The following is a 21,906-nucleotide window of genomic DNA, read 5'->3' as shown; positions in this document are numbered from 1 at the left end:
AGAGCTTTTAGAGGTTAGGTTGAAGGAGGTTTTCATTAAATCCCTTAGGAGTGCTCCCAAGCTTCTTTGCAAATGGAGGGTTTTTCTTTGGTGGAGTTCTTAGATTCTCTGTTCTGTGGTTAGGTTGACTTGTTAGGTCTCTTGTTGTATTGGTTTTGGCACTTTTTCATAGGGTGCTTGGTGTATGCTGCCTGTGTACATAGGGTGTGCCCCCTCTTTTCGTGCTTTTAATAGATGTTGTTTTGTCTATCAGGAAAAAAAAATTTAAAAAAATCCTAATATCTTGATCTTTAAGGGAAGTTGGTAGCTTAACATGATATTAAAGCTTGGGGTCTTGAATTCAAGTCTCTCCTACTGCTACTGGCCCATTTATTTATACATTGCTGCTGATTTGTCTTTCCACATGCAGATGTGGGGCCACACCTGAGAATGGGTGTTGACCTGGTGTATATTGGCAGCCCAAATCCTAAGAGCTTAAGGTTTTAGGAAATTTGGTAGCTTAGAACCTAACATTTCTTATTAAATAAGGTACAGATTGCTGTAGCTTTCCTATGGGTTTGCCTTGAGTTCTCAGCCCTGGGGTTAGTTCCCTTACCAGAGGACTGTGATTTATTCCTATTAGAGAGTGGGGTTGGGCTGGATGCAGCCATAACATGAAAAGGAGAGGTGAGAGTTAGTGAAGAGAGAAAGATTGAGAAAAAGGATGTTAAAGAGCTTTGGGAAAGCAGCAGTAGACCCCTTGCTGAATTCATTTCTTTCATCTGTTGGAATAGTCTCCGGAAATCTCCCCTGATGTAGACCATGATGTTGAATCAAGTAGAACTATTCTCTCTTTCTTGTGCCCACTTTTATTTTATGTTCTTTATTGCTTCTTAATGCATGATTTAAATTTTGATCTACTTGGCCATGTTTTTTATTTTAACCTTTTGTGAGGTACAACCAAAAAATTTCTTCAGAGCATATGAAGGTAATGGGAAAATTTTGTTTTGTGCAGAGTAAGCTTTACCCAAGACTAATTCAGGATGTTCAGCTCATGATCAATGAACTAGAAAATGTAACTGTTCTTTGGGAGGAGCTATGGCTCAGCACACTTCAAGATCTTCACTCAGGTAGCCTTTGCTCCCTTAAACGAGGCTTTTATTGTTCTGGGCACCTTTTTGTTCAAAGATGTTTCTCATGATATTCTGGTATATTTTAAAAAATTATACAAGTTTCACTTTCTCTTATATGGTCCTAGTAACAAAGAAATAAACATAGATGCTAGTATCTAAATGTAACAACCTCAAATCTGCAAATCTCTAAAAAGAGGGGGTGGGGAGAAGAACAGAAGAGAAGAGGGAAAAAAATATGCTGCATCTGTACTTGAATCCAAAATTTTCACAATAGATATGTTGGTGTGTTTGACACCAGATGATTGCTAAATCAAGAGTTTACTTGTTACAAAGTGTATCCTTAAAGAACAATGACATATCTTTACTAGATCATGAATTCATGATGAATCTTTAACTGGTACTAGCATACAAGATTTTGGGTTGACACATTTTTTTTTGCTCTTTTGCCAATTTATTTTTCTCTAAACACTGTATATATGAGCTTTGACTGATTTTCTTTCAGATGTGATGAGGCGCATAAATTTGCTGAAAGAGGAAGCTGCACGAATTGCAGAAAATGTCACTCTTAGCCAGGGTGAGAAGAACAAAATAAATGCTGCAAAATACTCTGCCATGATGGCTCCAGTTGTTGTGGCCTTGGAACGTCGTCTAGCTTCAACTTCTCGGAAACCTGAAACCCCTCATGAGATATGGTTCCATGAGGAGTACAGAGAACAACTCAAATCAGCCATCTTAACCTTTAAAACTCCTCCAGCATCTAGTGCTGCACTTGGAGATGTGTGGCGACCATTTGATAATATTGCTGCATCCTTGTCATCTTACCAAAGGAAGTCATCAATTTCCTTGGAGAAGTTGCACCACAATTGGCTCTGTTATCATCTTCTGATGTTCCAATGCCTGGTCTTGAGAGGCAAATCATAGCATCTGAATCTGATCGAGGCCTCACTGCTACTCTCCAGGGAATTGTCACAATTGCTTCTTTCTCTGAGCAGGTGGCTATCTTATCCACCAAAACAAAGCCTAAAAAAATTGTTATACTGGGCTCAGATGGTCACAAGTACACATATCTCTTGAAAGGGCGAGAAGATCTGCGTCTTGATGCCAGAATCATGCAGCTGCTGCAAGCGTTTAATGGTTTTCTGCGTTCATCTCCTGAAACTCGTAGTCATTCTCTTGTCATTCGCTACTATTCCGTGACACCAATTAGTGGTCGGGCTGGACTTATCCAGTGGGTGGACAATGTGATAAGTATTTATAGTATCTTTAAGTCTTGGCAGAATCGTGCCCAGCTGGCACATCTCTCTTCTTTAGGTGCTGGTAATACAAAAAATTCAGTTCCCCCACCTGTTCCCCGGCCAAGTGACATGTTCTATGGTAAAATTATACCAGCACTGAAAGAGAAAGGTATAAGAAGAGTAATTTCACGAAGAGACTGGCCTCATGAAGTGAAGAGAAAGGTTCTTCTGGATCTCATGAAGGAGGCTCCTAGGCAGCTTCTTCATCAAGAACTTTGGTGCGCTAGTGAAGGATTCAAAGCTTTCAGCTTAAAATTGAAGAGGTACTTTATCAGGAACTTGAAAAGCTCTTCAACTTCTTTGTTCTCGGGCAAATTGCATTCTGTGCTGAAGTTTTTCTTGCTCCCATGCTGTAGAATGCCAATATTTTATGGTTTTGTGCTGTTGAAGCTATGAAGTTTGAAATATTTCATGCTAAATGTGCTTGAATATAATGTAAAAAAATTTGATGACATGTTGGAAACACGTATAGGTACGTTTTAAAGTTAATTTGTTGCTAAATGATGATGAGGGTGTGATTAACAAGGTTTGTCATTTACCTTTAACAAGCAATATTATATGCATACCCAGTTAGAAATAAGCCTCATTTTAATGTTCATAGAATGTAATGAAAATTTAGATGGAACCACTTTTAAGCAGGTAGAACAATGGTTTTGGCCAAAAATGGATTGGATGGATATATTGGTGTATTTCCACAACAATGTTTTCAGTGCTAGTGAATGGAACACCTTCAAGTTTTTTCCAGATTTTAAGGGGGTTGAGACAAGAGGATCCTCTTTCCCCTTGTTTGTTCTAGCCATGGAGGTGTTGAATTGCCTATGGAGAGGGTTAGCGAGGGGGTTACTTGTTAGGTTTTCGGGTGAGAGGGGGTGGAAGTCTCTCATCTTTTGTTTGTAGATGATATGTTGGTCTTTAGTGAAGATTCCAAAAATTAATTGGTTCATCTAAGTTGGATACTCATATGGTTTGAAGCATTATTAAAGCTTAAAATTTATCTTGAAAAAAATGAACCGATCCCAATTGGGAGGGAATTGATCCGAATTGGGAGGCTACAGATGTAGAAGTTTTGGCAATGGAAATGGGTTGCAAGGTGGGGAAAATTCCTTTTTTTTTTTACCTAGGATTGCTTCTAGGAGCCCCTTTCAGATCTAAGCAGTTTGGGACAAAGTGGAGGAGAAGTTTGTAGAAGACTATTGATGTAGAAAAGACAATACATCTCAAAACAGGGGCAAAATTACTTTGATTAGAGGTACTTTGTCGAGCTTGACAATCTACTTCATGTCCTTGTTTGTAATCCCTAGAAAGGTAACAATGCGATTAAAAAAGATTCAAAGGGACTTCCTTTGGGGTGGTGGAAATTTGGAAAAGAAACCTCATTTGGTTTAAGGGTAGGATCTCTTCTTCAGTTACTGAAATGACTGAAGAATTATTAAAAATGAAGTATGTAAATATTATGGGATTGATGTTTGGAAAACTATAAGAAAGGGATTGGGTAGAATTATTAAAAATGATGTAACTATTATGTCTGGAAAATAAATTGTCTTAAAATAATAACAAAATCTTCGAATGACCTAAACTACATTAGCTATGTTGGTGTCTATGTGAATAAATATGTGAAGATCAATGAATGCAGGAGTGTAAAAATCTCAGTCTTTTAGAAGTTTTCTTTGTTGTATAACGAGATGAGAGATCAAAGAAGACAACAAAAAGAGGAATCCTTGGCAATCACATCAAGGCTCCTAGGCTATCACACCCTCAGAAGAAGCATGAAAGATGCTGAAATCCTTTTTTAAAATTCTGGTTATCCACTTAAAAGACTAGATAGGTATATACATATAGATTCTTATGTTTCTCTTCTTTAACAGGACAAGTTTCCTAATTCCTCATCTTTTCTTACAAGGATAGAAATATATAAAGGCCCTTTTCTAGTTAATTTTTTTGCACTAGGGCGCTCATCCGTTGCTTGTTGGATTCACTTACCGAATTTGAATGGCTCCAATCCAAGTACAATAAGGAAGATCGAATAGTATAATCAACTGCTCATTAGACTATCCTTTATCTTGAAATTCGTCCTCTATTCATCTTCAGTGTTCCATCTGAAGTAGTTGATAACCTGTCTTCAAATAGATCTTCAAGAGGATTGTAGAATCTGTTATAATGTCTAATATAGCATCAATTTGATACATTCTTACGCTAACAACCATCCCTTTTAGGTTTGAGCAAAGATGTTGCAACCCATGTCTAAAACTTCAACTGCTTTTAAGTTGTCACAGTAGTGTTGTCCTTAGGCTCTGATGCCAAATATGGTGCCGGATTGTTAGATTTCTAACAGTATACGAGCTTCTTGGGTCAGAATTGGGATGAATAGGTTAAAGATTGTTGCAAGGAAGAAAAAATCCTTGGTGACCACTGACCACACCAGGGTTCCTAGGTAATCACAGGTAACATTTTTTAAATAATCACACTTAATAAAAAGACAATCACACCCACTCATCAAAAGAGAAAAAAAGAAAAGAAAAGAAAAAAACAATCACACCTTTAAGGGAAGCATAATAGATGCTGAAATATTTTATTAAACTTCTAGTCCTCCACTTTAAGACTACATAGGTATATACTGTATGCATAGACTCTTATAACTCTCTTCCTTAACATGGTAACTTTCCTAATTCCTTCTTTCTTTACAGGAATAGAAATGGATACAAGAAATAAGTATATTTAGAAATTAAAAGAAATAAAAAATTTCCTAATGTAACAAGAAGACAAAAAGAAATAGAAACTTTTGGAAGACAAAAAGAAATTGAAACTTAAGTAAGGAGTACCTAAAATAGAAACTTAACAAAAAACCAACTTAACCTAAGCTGACTAGAAGTCTAGAACAAGCCCCAAGTAGAACTTACATCATCATTGTTGCTCTAGTCTAGATTAAGGCTTGGGCATTAGAAGCGACCTTTGCCTTCATGATTTAAAAAAAAAAAAAAAAAAAAAAAAAGAACCAACCTTTCCCTTCTTTTGTAAGTCTTTAAAGGATTTTTCTAGCAATGTTTTCCATCACAAATGTTTTGGTAGTTTCTGAAATAACCTATTGGACAGTTGAAACTAAAGACTAATGGAGTTTAAATATGTAAATGCAGAAGTCCATGATGTTGCTGACCTGGTTTTAGATACATCTTTAGACTCATAACCTTTATGCTACCTTGTTTCTTTATTGTTCTTCTTTGGGAATTTCAACTGCTTATTAATACATAAAAGAATAGGAAAAGTTGATTGAACATGAACATCTTGGGAAGCATATGTGGCAAAAAATGATCTGAAAGTACACAATGGCTTGTGTTACAGACAGATTCCACAGACCATGTGCTAGAATTCTTTACTCTGTTTAGTAGGCTAATTATTAGACATGATCATTGTTGCAATTTGACAGTTGGGATAAGGTGCCATGAAATCTTTGTTGCTTCTATGTTATAGGGATGATAGTGGTGTTGGATCTGTTCTTTAACAACATGGTATAATCATGACTGCTGATATGATCTTATGACCATATTAGTTGAGAATTTGGAAAATGTTTAGTTCCTTAAACTGGATATATGTTCTCTCCACTTGTAGGTATTCTGGAAGTGTAGCAGCCATGAGTATGGTTGGCCACATTCTGGGCCTGGGTGATAGACATTTGGATAACATTCTTATGGATTTCTTTACTGGGGATATTGTACATATTGATTACAATGTGTGCTTCGATAAGGGGCAAAGGTTAAAGATTCCAGAGATTGTTCCCTTCCGTCTTACCCAGATGATTGAAACAGCTTTAGGGCTGACTGGAATTGAAGGCACCTTCAGAGCAAACTGTGAAGCAGTTGTTGGTGTTCTGAGGAAGAATAAAGATATACTCTTAATGTTATTAGAGGTATTTGTTTGGGATCCACTTGTAGAATGGACACGGGGAGATTTTCATGATGATGCAGCAATTGGTGGTGAGGAAAGAAAGGGAATGGAGTTGGCGGTTAGTTTAAGTTTATTTGCATCTCGGGTGCAAGAAATCCGGGTTCCTTTACAGGTACTTATTCATCTTAAATCCTAATATATGTCTTCTTTTGGGGGAATAGTGGGATTTATCTGGTTCTTGTCTTTTGGTGTAACAACCACAAAATACTCCTTTTTAGTTACTATTAACCCTTAGCCTTCAGTTATCTTTCTTATATCATTATATTCCTTATTGTGCCATTCCTAGTGGTACCTTGTGTAACATCCACATGCTTAAATTACCTTTTATCTGGTGCAATGCACTGTGATAGTTTTTACTGAAGCTTTACATTTTTCATGCAATATCAATATCCTGAGGTTTTAAATCCTTGCATTTATTTGGCATTGTGGCAAGGTTGGTCTTTTTAAACTTTTATTTATTTATTGATAGGCTATAGTTTTCCTATTTTGTTGTTTTGTTTTTTTTCCATGTTTCTATTTTGGCTCCTTGGTTGTTTTTTAGGGGTTCATGGTACTTTAATGATGAGGATGAATCTCCAAGATCTACTTTAGAGAGGAATAAAAGAAAATAAAGAAATTCTAAATTATTCTATTAAGGGTATTTAGATAATTTTACAGTTTTTTAGAGTCTCTAGTGTCTTGATTAATTAGTAGTTGATTTGATTTTATATAGAATTTGAAAATTTTTAGAAATCTCCTTAATTTTTTTTTTAAATTTCTATTTTCTTAATTAATCTCTCTCTCTCTCTCTCTCTCTCTCTCTATCCAAGTTTTTAATTTCTTAAAAATTAGAAGTTTTCTTTATTAAAAACTTAGTACAAGAAGTTTTTATAATTCTAAAGCCTAAACCAGTAATTCAATCTCTAGAATTACTCCATGATCTATTCCCAACCAAGTATACACAAAACATTGACTAAACCAGATTCATAATCAGGACAGGTTCTATCAATGTGGACTGATTCTATATTACTCCTACTAACACTTGCAATTTTCAATGGTGAGTCTCCATTGATTTTTTTTTAGATGAGATTCCTAGAAGGCCTTAGTGGGATTCTAAGGTTTTTATCTCTTCTTCTTTATTTATTTTTTCCTATGGTTTTAATCTTTCTTTATCTTTTTTATCCTAGAAGTTATTTATTTATTTTCCTTGCTATCATAATTTGTATTCCTTGTTCCTGTTCTTAAGCACTAAAAGATTGAAGCCTTAGCCCACCTATTTGATTAAAACCGTCTTAGGGTTGCCCTACTTTGAGTTGCACTTCTTTTGTCACCCTTTAACATGCTATTTTATGCTTGTTTCAGCTACCAATTTGATCCAACAACTCAAACTATTAAGAAATAGACTAGCAATATATATTAAGCCAACTTGGCTATAGCCCTAATACCCCATCCACGGGCAACATTCTTTGAACTTGCACATAAGCTCACTAAAAAGGAAAATAACATTCGTGAGGTCCGAACTCATGACTTCCTGTGAACCAAGGTTCTAATAGCTTGTTAAATTATTGATTTGACCCAAAAGCTTAAGTTGTTAGGTAATGGACCAACCATATATATATCAAGTTACTTTAGGTTAAAGCTCTAATTATTCTTGCCTATTGGAAAAAAAATATATAAAGGAAAAACAAAAACACAGAACAGTTTCAGCTGGACTGCATTTGAATAAATGATTTATGGTGGAAAGGGTTCATCTCCCCTCTACAGACCCTAGTTCACATTCCTTCATGTAGATTAATGAAGTGTTTTGAAAAGTGATTTTGTAAAATCATACAGATGAATTGAGCTGTGAATTTATATCCCCAGGTGTCATTTCATATGTCTTAATTGTGAGGAATTAATATATAGACACCACTATAGCACATGACCATTTCAGTGCAACTGTCCTGGGGCTATCAGCATCCCATCACCTCCATTATCATTATAACCCCTATCACCATTGTCCCATCACTACAATTGATGTCATTTATACTTCTACAGTCATCACCATGGTCATCTCAGTTGTTATTATCTTTATACTTGGGGAACGAATGGTTTGATTCTGGTTCATCTCATTACGCAGAACTAGACCCTATAGTAAACTTAAGTTTTGGCTCCAGCTCTGGCTTTGGAAACATGAGAGAACCAGTTCTGAAATGACAACTGTCTGATATTTATTGAGTACTATGATAGTGGATTAAGATGAAAGAAATTACCATGTTGGTGTCAGGGAAAATATGGTTGCCACTCACCATCTGTTGGGTCCTATACAGTAACATCTTGGTTTCAAGTTTGAAGAGGTCATGGAAAATGAATCTTCCTCTTATAGATAGGAAATTTTGATAATTGGGAAAAGTGGGTTTGACTCAGTAATTTGAAAAAATATGAAAAAAGGAATCCCAAATTTTTTAAATCAATATTATCTTCATCTATTAAAAAATAATTTAAAATACATGCACTTTTTAATGAATCAGATAATTATTCCCTAAAATGGCCCTCTTACTTGTCATGTCAACAATACCGATCAACAAGTAGACTCTTGCTTCCCTTCCTTATAGATCTGTTCTTTATTATTATTATTATTATTATTAATATGCTTCCCTTCCTTGTAGATTTGTTCTTTATTATTATTATTATTTGGGAATTTTTTTCTTTATAAACAAACATCCCATAGGAAAAGTTGAAGTTTTTTTTTCTCCATAAACAAACATCTTGTAGGAAAAGAATCTGAATTTTTAGGAATTTGTTCTAAGAGCATTTTAGGAATTTATTCTAAGAGCATTTTTTTTGGCTATAGGATGTTTGTTTATGGAGGAAAAAAAGAAAGTTCAAACTTTTCCTTGGGATGTTTATTTTTTGAAGGAAAAAAACCTAATAATAATAATAATAATAAAGAGATCTAAAAGGAAAGGAAGCATCTATGTGGAGGAGTCTACTTGTCAATTGGTTTTGTTGACATGACAAGCAAAAGGGTCATTTAATGGAATAATTATCTAACTTATTAAAAAGTGTATGTATTTTTAAATGGATGAAGAAAATACTGATTTAAAATATTTGGGGTCCTTTTTTTCATATTTTTTCAGATTAGTGAGTCAAAACCCACTTTTCCCTTGATACTTTTTATTTTTAATCCAAGCTAACCCAAAGAACTGATCATGTTTACTTTCTTTTTATTAGTTCTTTTTCAATTGAAGAGTTTCTATTCAAAATTTCTAATGATGTTGCAAAAAGTAAATGACTGCATTACCAGTTGTATTGATGGACACCCGATTTTTATGGTCATTGTTTTAATTAAACCCATCATGTCATACCCAGAACCAGCTAATTACTTGTGGATAACTTAGATAATCAAGTAAATGGGTTTCAATTGATTGCAGAATCTCTGCCGTCACCAATTTGTTGTAAGTTCCTGCTTTTCCAAACAGTTGATTTTTAATTCAATGGAATTTCAATTCTATTGATTTCAAATCCACTGATTCTTCAACTCTTTTAAATTCATGCTAAATCCTTCTTTCAAAGAGCATCTTGACATCCTTATGTACATGACCTGGAAGCCATCCTTATGTACATGACCAGGAAGCCATATGGGTATGTAGATGATGCTTGATTTGTTTCATTTTGTTCAGGAACATCATGATCTTTTATTGGCTACCTTACCAGCTGTTGAATCTGCTCTTGAGGTAGGGAAAAAATTGTCTCATTTTTATTTCACTACTTCTGAGTTTTGAGTTTGTTTTTGAATTGGAACTCATTTTAACATGATAATTTATGTACCAGAGGTTTTCAGACATTCTAAACAAATACGAGCTTGTTTCTGCTCTTTTTTATCGTGCTGACCAAGAGAGATCAAACCTTATTCTGCATGAGACATCTGCAAAGTCAATTGTTGCTGAGGCAACTTGTAATTCAGAGAAAACTCGTGCATCATTTGAAATACAGGCACGTGAGTTTGCTCAAGCAAAGGCTGTGGTAGCTGAGATGGCTCAAGAAGCAACTACTTGGATGGAGCAACATGGAAGGATTCTTGAGGCTTTACGAAGCAGTTTGATACCAGAAATCAAAGCATGCATAAACCTGAGTAGTATGCAAGATGCTTTATCTCTTACATCTGCTGTATTAGTGGCAGGGGTTCCATTGACCATTGTTCCTGAGCCCACTCAAGCACAATGCCATGATATAGATAGGGAAGTTTCTCAGCTCATAGCTGAGTTGGATCATGGACTCTCTTGTTCTGTAACAGCCCTCCAAGCATATTCTTTGGCTTTACAAAGAATCCTACCATTAAATTACCTCACGACAAGCCCACTACATGGCTGGGCACAGGTTCTGCAACTGTCTTCAAGTACCCTTTCTTCTGATATCCTCTCCATTACTATAAGACAGGCTGCTGAACTTGTTGCAAAGGTAAATGGGGATGATTTTGATTCTATTAAATGCGATCATGATGACCTTTGTCTTAAGGTGGAGAAATATGCTGTAGAGATAGAGAAAGTTGAAGAAGAGTGTGCTGAACTGGTAAACTCCATTGGTTCAGAGACTGAATCAAAAGCCAAGGATCGCCTTCTATCTGCCTTCATGAAATACATGCAGTCTGCTGGTCTTGCAAGGAAGGAAGATACCATCTCTTCTGTGCAATTAGGACAATTTAAACATGATGGTACAAAGGAGGCCAGATTTCAAGGAGCACTTGAAGAGAAGAAGGACAAGGTGTTATATATTTTGAGTATAGCTGTAAGCTCTCTGTATGATGAGGTTACGCATAGGGTTCTGGGCATTTTTAGTAATTTGGCTGAAAGAAGCAGTGCAGATAACTGGTTGCAGTCTGATTTTGGAACTATTTTCTGCAAATTTGAAGAGCAAGTAGAGAAATGCATACTTGTAGCAGGATTTGCTAATGAATTGCAGCAAGTAATCAATGGGGATATGCCTACTGTTCGTACAGATATAGAACATTCAAGATATTATTCAGAAAGGAACTGGGCTTCCATTTTTAGAACAAGTTTACTTTCCTGTAAGGGCTTGGTGGGGAAAATGACTGAAGATATTTTACCAGATGTAATTAAATCCATTGTTTCATTTAACTCGGAAGTAATGGATGCATTTGGATCCCTCTCACAAATCCGGGGGTCTATTGATATGGCACTGGAACAGCTTGTTGAGGTTGAAATCGAGAGAGCTTCTTTAGTAGAACTGGAGCAGAATTACTTTCTCAAGGTTGGTGTCATTACTGAGCAACAATTGGCTCTTGAAGAGGCTGCTTTGAAGGGTAGGGATCATCTTTCTTGGGAAGAGGCAGAAGAGCTAGCTTCCCAAGAAGAAGCTTGTAGGGCACAGCTGGACCAACTCCATCAAACATGGAATCAGAAGGACAAGAGGACTTCTTCTCTGATTAAGAAGGAAGCTGTTATTAAAAATGCCTTGGTTTCTTCAAAACGCCTATTTCAATCTCTTATTATTGATGGTGAGGAAAGGGAGCCTCAAGGTAGGGGTGGCAAAGGTCTATTGGCAAAACTAGTTAAGCCCTTCTCTGAGTTAGAATCAATTGATAAAGCGCTCTCTTCATTTGGTGGTTCTGTTGCTTTCTACTCAAGGGCAATTCCTAATCCTGCAGATTTGATGAGTTCTGCATATCCAATGTCTGAATATATCTGGAAGTTTGACAGCTTGCTGAACAGCCATACTTTCTTTGTTTGGGAAATTGGTGTTATGGATTCTTTTCTTGATTCATGCATACATGATGTAACTTCATCTGTAGATCAAAGTTTAGGATTCGACCAGCTCTTCAATGTTATCAAGAAAAAACTTGAAATCCAACTTCAAGAACATATTGTTCAGTACCTTAAAGAGCGTGTAGCTCCTATTCTATTGGCTTTGTTAGATAAAGAAAAGGAGCATTTGAAGCAATTGACAGAGGCAACAAAGGAACTTGCTTTTGATCAAGGGAAAAAAGATCTTGGGGCTCTGAAAAAGGTGCAACTCATGCTTGAGGAATACTGCAATGCACATGAAACTGCCAGTGCAGCAAGATCAGCAGCTTCTCTTATGAAAAGGCAGGTGAATGAGCTTCGGGAGGCTGTTCTCAAGACTAGCCTAGAGATTGTTCAAATGGAGTGGATGCACGATGTTTCGTTGACCTCATCACATAATAACAGGGTCATATGGCAGAAGTTTATTGCAAATGATGATAGCTTGTATCCCATTATCCTGAACCTAAACAGACCCAAATTATTGGAAAGTATGCAATCTGCTGTATCAAAAATAGCTAGGTCAGTGGAATTCCTGCAAGCCTGTGAAAGAACTTCCATAACAGCAGAAGGACAGCTTGAGAGAGCCATGGGATGGGCCTGTGGTGGCCCAAATTCAAGTGCAACTGGAAACACCTCAACTAAGAGTTCTGGAATTCCTCCTGAATTCAATGATCACCTTACGAGGCGAAGACAATTATTATGGGAAGTTCGAGAAAAGGCATCCGATATGATCAAAATTTGTGTATCAGTATTGGAGTTTGAAGCATCAAGAGATGGCATCTTTCGGATTCCTGGTGGTGATGGCAGGACATGGCAGCAAGCTTACTTCAATGCACTAACAAGACTAGATGTCACTTATCATTCATTTACACGTGAGTAATGTTAACCAGTCTTTAATGACTTGGGCATGGCTGAATTTTTTGTTATTGATTACAATATTTTATGGGTGCTGGATGTATGGTTTTATGTTTCTTGTATTAGGTACTGAGCAAGAATGGAAACTTGCACAAAGCAGTGTGGAAGCTGCTTCAAATGGCTTGTATACTGCAACTAATGAACTCTGCATTGCTTCTGTTAAAGCAAAGTCGGCATCAGGTTCTGTCACCTTTCTTTACTTATATTCATGACCACATCCTTAGACATGCATTTATATGTGATCCATGGGGTGCGGACATACAAACATGAATATTAGGCATCATTCTTGATATATCTGTGGTATGTCCATCACTGCAAGATGAGGTGTTGATTTGTCTTCTGCAGCTGATTTACAAAGCACTGTTCTTGCAATGAGGGATTGTGCCTATGAAGCCAGTGTTGCTCTCTCTGCTTTTAGTCGTGTTACAAGGGGCCATACTGCTTTGACTTCTGAATGCGGTTCCATGCTTGAAGAGGTATTAGTCTATAATATAGACACAAACAGTGATTCCTGAGATTTTGGGAGTAAATGAGTGAATTTTATTGTATGCTGAGTAATGGAGAAATTATTTTTCTAAATTTTACTGGTGAAATTGTAAAATTTCAAATACTCTACCATCTAATAAATAATTCCATTCAGTAACCTACTGAGCCAAAGAGGATACTCAACCCCAAGAGCAGAGTTTCCATCCTTGCTTCACCAACAGGGGGTTACTAGGAGCTTTATGTGGTTAGGCTTTTATTCATGTATATATACAAAAAAGAAAGAAAGGAAAAAAAAGAGACATCACAAGCCTTCGGCACATAATATAACCTTAAATATGCATGTGCACATAAATATTCCATGACAACTTTCAAGGCAGAAAAAGGAGAATATTATTGACTTTCCCCTGTTGGGTCCATTTATTTGGAAGCCTTGGTCTCTTTCTTTCTTTCTTTCCATTTTTTTTTTCCTTCTCTCTCTATTTGTGCTTCAACTGGGTATCATAGGAAATGTAGTTTGAGGAAATCCTAACACTTCTTTGTTTTTAATTTGTGGCTACTGTCCTTATACTTCTCTGTAGGTTCTGGTAATTACTGAAGGTCTCCATGATGTTCATAGTTTAGGAAAGGAGGCTGCTGCAGTACACCATTCTCTCATGGAAGATCTTTCAAAGGTTTTCTTTCTTTCTCATTCATATTTTCTAATTTGTTTGGTTGCATAATTTTTAAAGTTAGCTAATTTCATATATATATCTTTAGTGACCCACTCTGCAACTTTCACTAACTTGATTTTTCTTCAGAAATTTGGTGATTTTGGTCTACTTTCGGGTCACAAATCCATGTTTTGATTGTTTTAATTTTTGTGCAGGCAAATATGGTCCTTCTTCCACTTGAATCAGTGTTGTCTAAGGATGTAGCAGCTATGACTGATGCTATGACTCGAGAAAGAGAGACCAAGTTGGAAATATCCCCCATTCATGGTCAAGCCATTTACCAGTCCTATTGTTTAAGGATTAGAGAGGCTTGTCCGGCCTTTAAGCCCTTGGTACCATCACTTACATTCTCTGTGAAGGGACTCTATTCCATGTTAACCAGGCTGGCACGCACTGCAAGTCTACATGCTGGGAATCTTCATAAAGTAATTTTGAGCTGCAAGACTATCATGCTGATTATATGCTTCCAGTTTTTATTTTTGAGAATGCGAGATTACTAATTAATATTTTCCTTTTTCTTAATAGGCACTTGAAGGACTAGGAGAAAGCCAAGAAGTTAGGTCCCAAGAAATTAATTTGTCAAGGACAAACCTCGCAAGTGATGCCTCTCAATCCGGTAACAAAGACAGAGAGATCTTCTCCAGATCTGATGAGGGAAATGCTGAGGATTTGCTTGGTGTAGCTGGATTGTCCTTGCAAGATAAAGGCTGGATATCCCCACCAGATAGTGTCTATAGTAGCAGCTCAGAATCTGTCATCATCTCAGATGAAGCAAGTCTTCCAGATAGCCACACTGCTCCAGCAGAAATGATGGCACGGCTCTCATATGGGTCTAATAGCAGAGAGGGCACAGATTACTTGAACTCTGTTTCATCTTCTGGGACTGATTTCCAAGAAATCTCATTGAATTGTGGGCAGTCAGAGTCTAAGTACACGGAGTACGATAACAGCGATGCTAGTTCTGTCAAATCTCCAACTAATGAGCCAAGTGAACATCTGAAAGCTGCGGCATCACCAAAGAATGAATCCATAACTGTCATTGACACTTCCAAGTCTTTGAATGAGGAAGACTTTGAGGGTAAAGATGAAACATCCTCATCAAATCAAGTTAAGATTGAAGATGAAAATCGGGAGGCCCGACTTCCTAATACAGATGCTGGCAGCCGAATAGCCCGAGGTAAGAATCATATTATCCCATCTGTTACCATTTTAGGAGCTCACGTCTTCTTTTGCTCTTTTGGTTGATTTCTGAAGCAAGTTTTGTGGTTGAAATTTTTTAACTCATATTCCTGTCTTCAGTGGTTAAATTAGCAAATGTGGAGGGTTTAAACTTTTGAACTTTTAATCAACCTACATCATGTCCAGAAATGGAAATAATTCTTGAAAGTTAGAAGTTTGGTACCACCCATAATTATGAGTTTATCAATAATGATTTTAAGATTTGACTTAGAATCAATCACTTGTTAATCTGGAAGTGAAACTAATTAGCAGTAATTAAAGATAAAAGACCCAGAACCAATCCCCTTACTAGGCCTGTTCACTTATTGGCTAGTGCTATAAACACTGGCAAAAAGTAGACAAAACCCTCCCACCCAATGTTTTAGTTTTAAAAACTGAAACTCATGCACACAGGTTCGTTCTTTTACATAGATTTTGGGATTGCTCCCTTTTGTACCCTCAGTTTCGAAGTGTGAGTTTTTTTTCCCTTTTTTATTTTATTTATGCTTTGGTGTGTGTGAATTCAGCCATGTTGTTTCAGTCTTGAAGGCATATACTTCAGTCAAAGCATGGGGTTTGATCCATTCTTGCCAATATTGTCTGAAGCGTTGTTGTGTGGATCAATGACTTCTAAATAGGATCCTAGTGCTGACATTTATTATCAATATATGCTCCATTCTTGCCAATATCGTCTAAAGCATTGTTATGTGGATCAATGACTTCAAAATAGGATCCTAGTGCTGACATTTACTTATCAATATGCATATATTGTAAGAATGTTGGAATACATGGAAAGTTGGAAAATTGTGGGTTTTAAAATATACTAATTTTAAATTAAAGATACACTATGCTAATAAAGTGAATAGAAAACTTAAGATTGATGCACATGTATTCATGTTTTCTAATCGTACATCTATTCATAGAAATACTATAGAAACTTCATTTTTTTTCCCTTTTATAGGCAAATAAGCATATATTAAAAGTGCCAAAAAGGGTGTTCCCCTAGTGCATAGGAATCATACAAAGGAATTGAAAGACTAAAAGTTGCACAAAGAAATCAGCATTGACATTCTCACTATTTAGAGCACAACCACTCAATGGAGTGTAGCATGGACAGAAAACCAGCTTGAAAATCATCTTGGTGTAGTCCTCCAAGTTTGTCCAAAATATTCTCTTTGGTACCTCCTATGATGAAAGAGTTGCTAATGGATGAGGACAAAAAGTGCCATAGCCCCCTATCTGTCCCATAATGGATGAGGAGGTTGACGACTGATTCTTCTGCACTTTTATACATATAACTATAACTCACCAAAAGCCACTCTTTTTTTTTTTTTTAAGTTAATCAGAGGTTAGGGTTCTTCCCCATTTATCTTCCCATGCAAAGAAACCCACGTTTTTTAGGAGCCTAAGAGCTGCAGCAACACACTTCCTTTGAGGGGAAAGATACTCCTCCATCCAACTCCAAGACTGAAACAGGATTTCATTGAGAACTTTTCACTTTTATTAGCCTCCCAAACCAGACTATCCTTCTGCACAATACACCTCCCTAACACTTTGAAGCTTTTAGAACAACTCTGCAATGTTGTCCACCTCCCAATCATGGAAGTGCCTTAAGAAATATGGATCCCAAATGACTTGCCCATCCTCTACCACCCAACCCTCCTTATAAGTTGCAAAAGAGGAAAGGGAAAAGAGTCTTTTAAAAGGAGAATTATCACACTAAGCATCTTACCAAAACTTGATTCTTCTCCAATTGCATACGACAAATCTTCTTCTCCAATTCCTCTTCTTATGGCCTTCCACAAGCCAACAACATACTATTTCCTTCTAATTGAGAGCACAACCTCCTGGTTCTTCCTCAAACTTTCCCATTATGACCTTTCTCCGAAGGACTTCCTTATCCACTGCAAATCTCTAACACAATTTTCCAAGTTAGGGGTTATCATGAGCGGATAACAACCCCTCTTTCTTATCTTTGTGATTGACGACCACTTCACTAGATGTGGTTTTGTCTTAGGAACCCCTCCCCCTCACAAGATATCTTGTTGAATTTTTTCCATTCTCAATGTTACTCCCTTAGGATAACAAAAAGGGACATGAAGTAAATAAGCAAAGCTACTAAGAGTACTTTTTAGCAGATTCAGTCTCCCACCTTTCGAGGGGTATTGTCTTTTCCAAAGAATTATTCTTTTTTAAAACCTCTCCTCAAGATTTGCTAATGAGAATGAGCCTCTATGGAAGCAAATTATTTCTAGCAAGTATGACCTTCAAGAGGGAGGATGGTGCTCCAAAGGAGTAAGAGACCGGCATGGGGTGGGGGTTTGGAAGGCCATCAAAAATGGTTGGGAGAACTTTCGCTCTCACTCTCGCTTCATCGTAGGGGATGGCACTAGAGTGAAGTTTTGGAAGGACTTGTGGTGTGAAAACCAATCTCTGGAAGAAGCTTTCCCCTTCTTGTTTAATCTCTCCGTCAACAAAGAAGGATGTGTTGCTGAGGCTTGGGAGGAAAATGAAGTTGGGGGTAGTTGGGGGCTTCGTTTCACTAGACATCTTAATGATTGGGAGGTGGGAGAAGTAGAAAGCTTATTAAGCAAGCTTCATCCTTTGACCATTAGAAGAGGTGTGAATGACTCGCTTCGGTGGAAAGAGAACAAGAATGGGACCTTTTCTGTCAAGTCTTTCTATAGTTCCTTCTCAAGGGACATCAAGCCCCCCTTCCCGGCTAGAACTATTTGGACGCCTTGGGTTCCAATTAGGACTAGCTTCTTTGGATGGGAGGCGGCCTAGTGCAGGTTGCTCACCATTGACCGCCTAAAGAGATGTTTTTTGTTGGAGCATCCCCAACAGGTGTTTTTTGTGCAAATATGAGGAGGAAACCACAGATCACCTTCTCTTGTTTTGTGAGAAGGCCAGAATGTTATGGCTTTTGATCTTCTCCCTTTTTGGGGTGCAATGGGTGATGCACTCCTCTGTGAAAAGGAACCTCCTCGGATGGCATGGATCTTTCGTGGGCAAGAAAAGGGAGAAAGCTTGGAGAGCTGCCCCCCTTTGCCTAATGTGGACCATTTGGAAAGAAAGGAATAGGAGGGCCTTTGATGATATTGAGAGGAACGACCAAGATATTAAATCCATTTTTTTGTACACTTTTGTGAATTGGGCTAGGGTGTATATAGAGGAACACACTCTCTCTTTGATAGATTTTGTAGACTAGCTAGCTACCAAGTAAGGGTCAGCTTGTTTATCTTTTTGTTTTTTTGCCTCTTTGTATTTTGGTATACTCCGTGTATACCCTTTCTCTAGCCTTTTGGCTCTTAATGAATTATCTTTACCTATCAAAAAAAAAACATCTCAAACATCTGAAGACTTGAAAGAAGTTCCTATAGGCAAACCTAAATAAGTGGCTGTAAGCTTCCTCACAACCCAATGCCAAAGCAAGCTCCTCCATACTAGGGACCTTCCTTACTAGAATTAATAAAAGCCTCAAACCATAGTAAAACCCAACTCATATAAGTCCATTGATATGGACAAGGATCACAGAACAGTAAGGTGCTGTCAGCAAAAAGGAGGTAAGAAACCTCCACTATCACTCCTCACCACCTCTCACCTTAAAGCCTGAAATGAAGCCTTGCTCCCCTATCTTCTCAATCGGATGCTAAAGGACTCCATCACCAAAACAAATAAATAAGTGGGTAAGGGGTCACCTTGTTTCAAACCCTTTGTACCCTGAAAAAAAGCTAGAACAAACCATTCACCAAAATTGGAAACCTTGCTGTTGAGATGCAAACCTGAATTCAATCAATCCGCTTCTGCTCAATTCCCAGTTAATGCAGCACCACTAGAAGAAAACTCCAATTTATGTGATCATAGGCATTTTCAATGTCTAACTTACAAACGACCTACCCTTTACAATTCCTTAGTCTTTAATCAATGCCCTCATTGGCAATACAAGCCACATCAAAGATTTATCTCCCTTCCACAAAAGCATTATGGGATTTCGACATCACTTTCCCTATTACTTTCTTCAACCTGTTTGCCAAGACTATAGCTAAAATTTTATATAGACTCCCCACAAGGCTATTGGGCCTGAAGTCCTTTAAATCTTCCCCTCCTTTTTGCAGGATCAAAACCAGAAAAGTAGATGCTGAGGACTTCAAAATAAAACTTAAAGGAAAGAAAGGCTAAAATTCTTGGAAAAGAAGATGGTGAAATTGCAGTACCATCACAATATTCTGTGATATAAACAACCCATGGAGTATTTTTTTCACATCATACATGCTTATATTGTTTATACCCTTTCTCAATAAGCATAATCTGGGTATCTCTTCCAATATGACATATCCAACTAGGTTCTTTCCTTCGTTGATTGGGAAAACACATAATATCATAAAAACATCAGAATGTTTCATTATGTTAGACAGCTCCATCATCCCCCTTTTTTCTCTTCTCTAATAGTTACCTAGTGCATTTCATACTCTAATGATGATTGAGTGTGTAGCAAAACTCTTTTATTACAGATTCTACTTCTCTTATATGATGATTATTTTACCTCCCTCTGTCAGGTAGGGAAGAATCGAGAAAGTGAAAAAACTGAAACTCCTTCCTTATTCTTCTTTCTTATATGACAATTATTATACTTTCCTCCTTCAGCTTGGGAAAAACTGAAAAAAAATGTAAGAACATGGTTCTCATTCTTGTGTTTGTGGCTGTTGGTATTTTAGGTAAAAATGCCTATGCAATTTCAGTTCTAAGGCGAGTTGAGATGAAACTAGATGGCCGAGATATTGCTGACAACAGGTATTTCTTCCTTGGAAATCTGCAATAATTTATCTATTTTTGGCGAAATTTGTTGATGATGTACCTTTCTTGTGCTTCTCTCAGAGAAATTAGTATTGCAGAGCAAGTGGATTATTTACTGAAGCAAGCCACAAGTATAGATAATCTCTGCAACATGTATGAAGGTTGGACGCCCTGGATTTGAACTTATGAGGCCTGCCATTATAGCTAAAAATGCTGGTCTCTAGTAATTTTGTAAAAGAGGGAGTCTCAGATCTGCAAGGTCACACCATTCACTTGTTGTACTGAAGATCTAGCGACTTGAACCTCTCATCCACCCAGGAAGTCGGCCAGTGCATCTCTCAGCAAGCTTTATTTCTTGACTTTACCAATGTGGTATCACCTGCTTCCAGCTCACAAGAGACCACTTCTGGTGAGAAATTTGCTATGGCTGCTGAGAGATTCTGTATAAGGTGCCCTACCCAAGTAGCCTGATGCATGTTCTGTTGGGCCCATGCCCTCCCTCAGGGATCAGTGGTTTCTCAGGAAAATGATATACTCCAAGCCTGTCCAAGATAGATCTCACTTTAGCAGGTAAAGCCAAGTGAGAAGGTTGGACTCTGTCTCACAATTTATCACCAAGACATTGCTTAGCCGTTAAGTCCCTGGTTTAAAGACTAATGAAGCTGTGGGTGCGGCATGCCGGCCAGCAGAATACGAGCACTCTGTTGGTGGGATTCAAAGCTTATCATTTCAAATCCCATTTCTCCCATGGCCACAAGAGTTCCAAAAGCCCTGTTAATGTGCTTGTGCGAGGATCACTCACTAAGTTGCTGAACAGAGAAACCAACATTTCACCAGAGAGGCAGTTGACTGGCAAGTTGCCAAACATCACTTGCATATCAGAATTTACTCTTCAATTTAAGCATCTCCATGTTTTTGCTGTTGAAATATTTGGCTGCTTTTCAATAATAAGAATGATAGTTTCAAAGGATGATTTTGTAGCATAGAGTCATCTTCCTTTCACCCCTGCTGCTGTTTGAATAAATGCCTTGGCAGACAGCAGTTTCTTGTTTAGGATGGATATGACTATATTCTTCATCTGTCTCTTAATTCTTCAACACCATACAAGACTATGAATTGAAGAAGGAAGATCATGAACATTCATATTTTGTAATTTCCCTTCATAGGATATCAAATATCCATTTAGCTTAAGAGAGATTAAAAATACTTGTGTGAAAAGGTCACTGCGTGAATGACATTTGAGACGCTTTCTAGGCTCAAACAGGTCACCAAGGAATTACAGCAGGAAACAAAGCCCTAGCAGAGGACTGTAATTTCTTTACAAACTTAAAAGACATTTCTACCCATATTGATTTAAGATCATTTCAACAAATCTACCATATGAGGGGTGATAATTTATAGTGATGGGTCATGTTCGTATCGTATCAAAATTCATACATTCTATTAAATTGGTCAGTCTAAAATTTTCCAATTACCAACTAAAAAAAAACATATCCAATTAAATGATTTAAACTATAAAGCTAGCACTGCTCGATTATATATATGTTTACTTTTCAAAGGAAAAGGGGTTTGTGATAATCCAAATGACGCCCCTGACCTTATCCTCAGCTCTGTGGGTTTGGAAGCTCACAGACTCTTTTCAATGCCCCTGATTCTATCAATCAATGTACCA

The 21,906-nt window shown here is 37.3% G+C and overlaps 1 protein-coding gene across 1 annotated transcript; it reads left to right on the top strand.

Moving 5' to 3' along the window:
• Positions 1-955: 955 nt before the first annotated feature.
• LOC117911104 lies at positions 956-21,425 on the top strand. Its single transcript, XM_034825299.1, is given in 13 exon segments — positions 956-1,109; positions 1,615-1,956; positions 1,959-2,670; positions 6,011-6,458; positions 9,988-10,041; positions 10,139-12,980; positions 13,090-13,203; positions 13,369-13,499; positions 14,088-14,180; positions 14,375-14,644; positions 14,745-15,396; positions 20,156-20,231; positions 20,316-21,425. Coding segments are annotated over 13 exon segments (5,982 nt in total). The 5' UTR covers positions 956-961; the 3' UTR covers positions 20,416-21,425.
• Positions 21,426-21,906: the final 481 nt, after the last annotated feature.

This window comes from Vitis riparia, chromosome 3, assembly GCF_004353265.1.
Source record: "Vitis riparia cultivar Riparia Gloire de Montpellier isolate 1030 chromosome 3, EGFV_Vit.rip_1.0, whole genome shotgun sequence".
In the NCBI taxonomy this organism is placed as follows: domain Eukaryota; kingdom Viridiplantae; phylum Streptophyta; class Magnoliopsida; order Vitales; family Vitaceae; genus Vitis; species Vitis riparia.
Note: the sequence above shows the minus strand (reverse complement) of the source record. Positions and strands in the feature narration are given on the sequence as shown.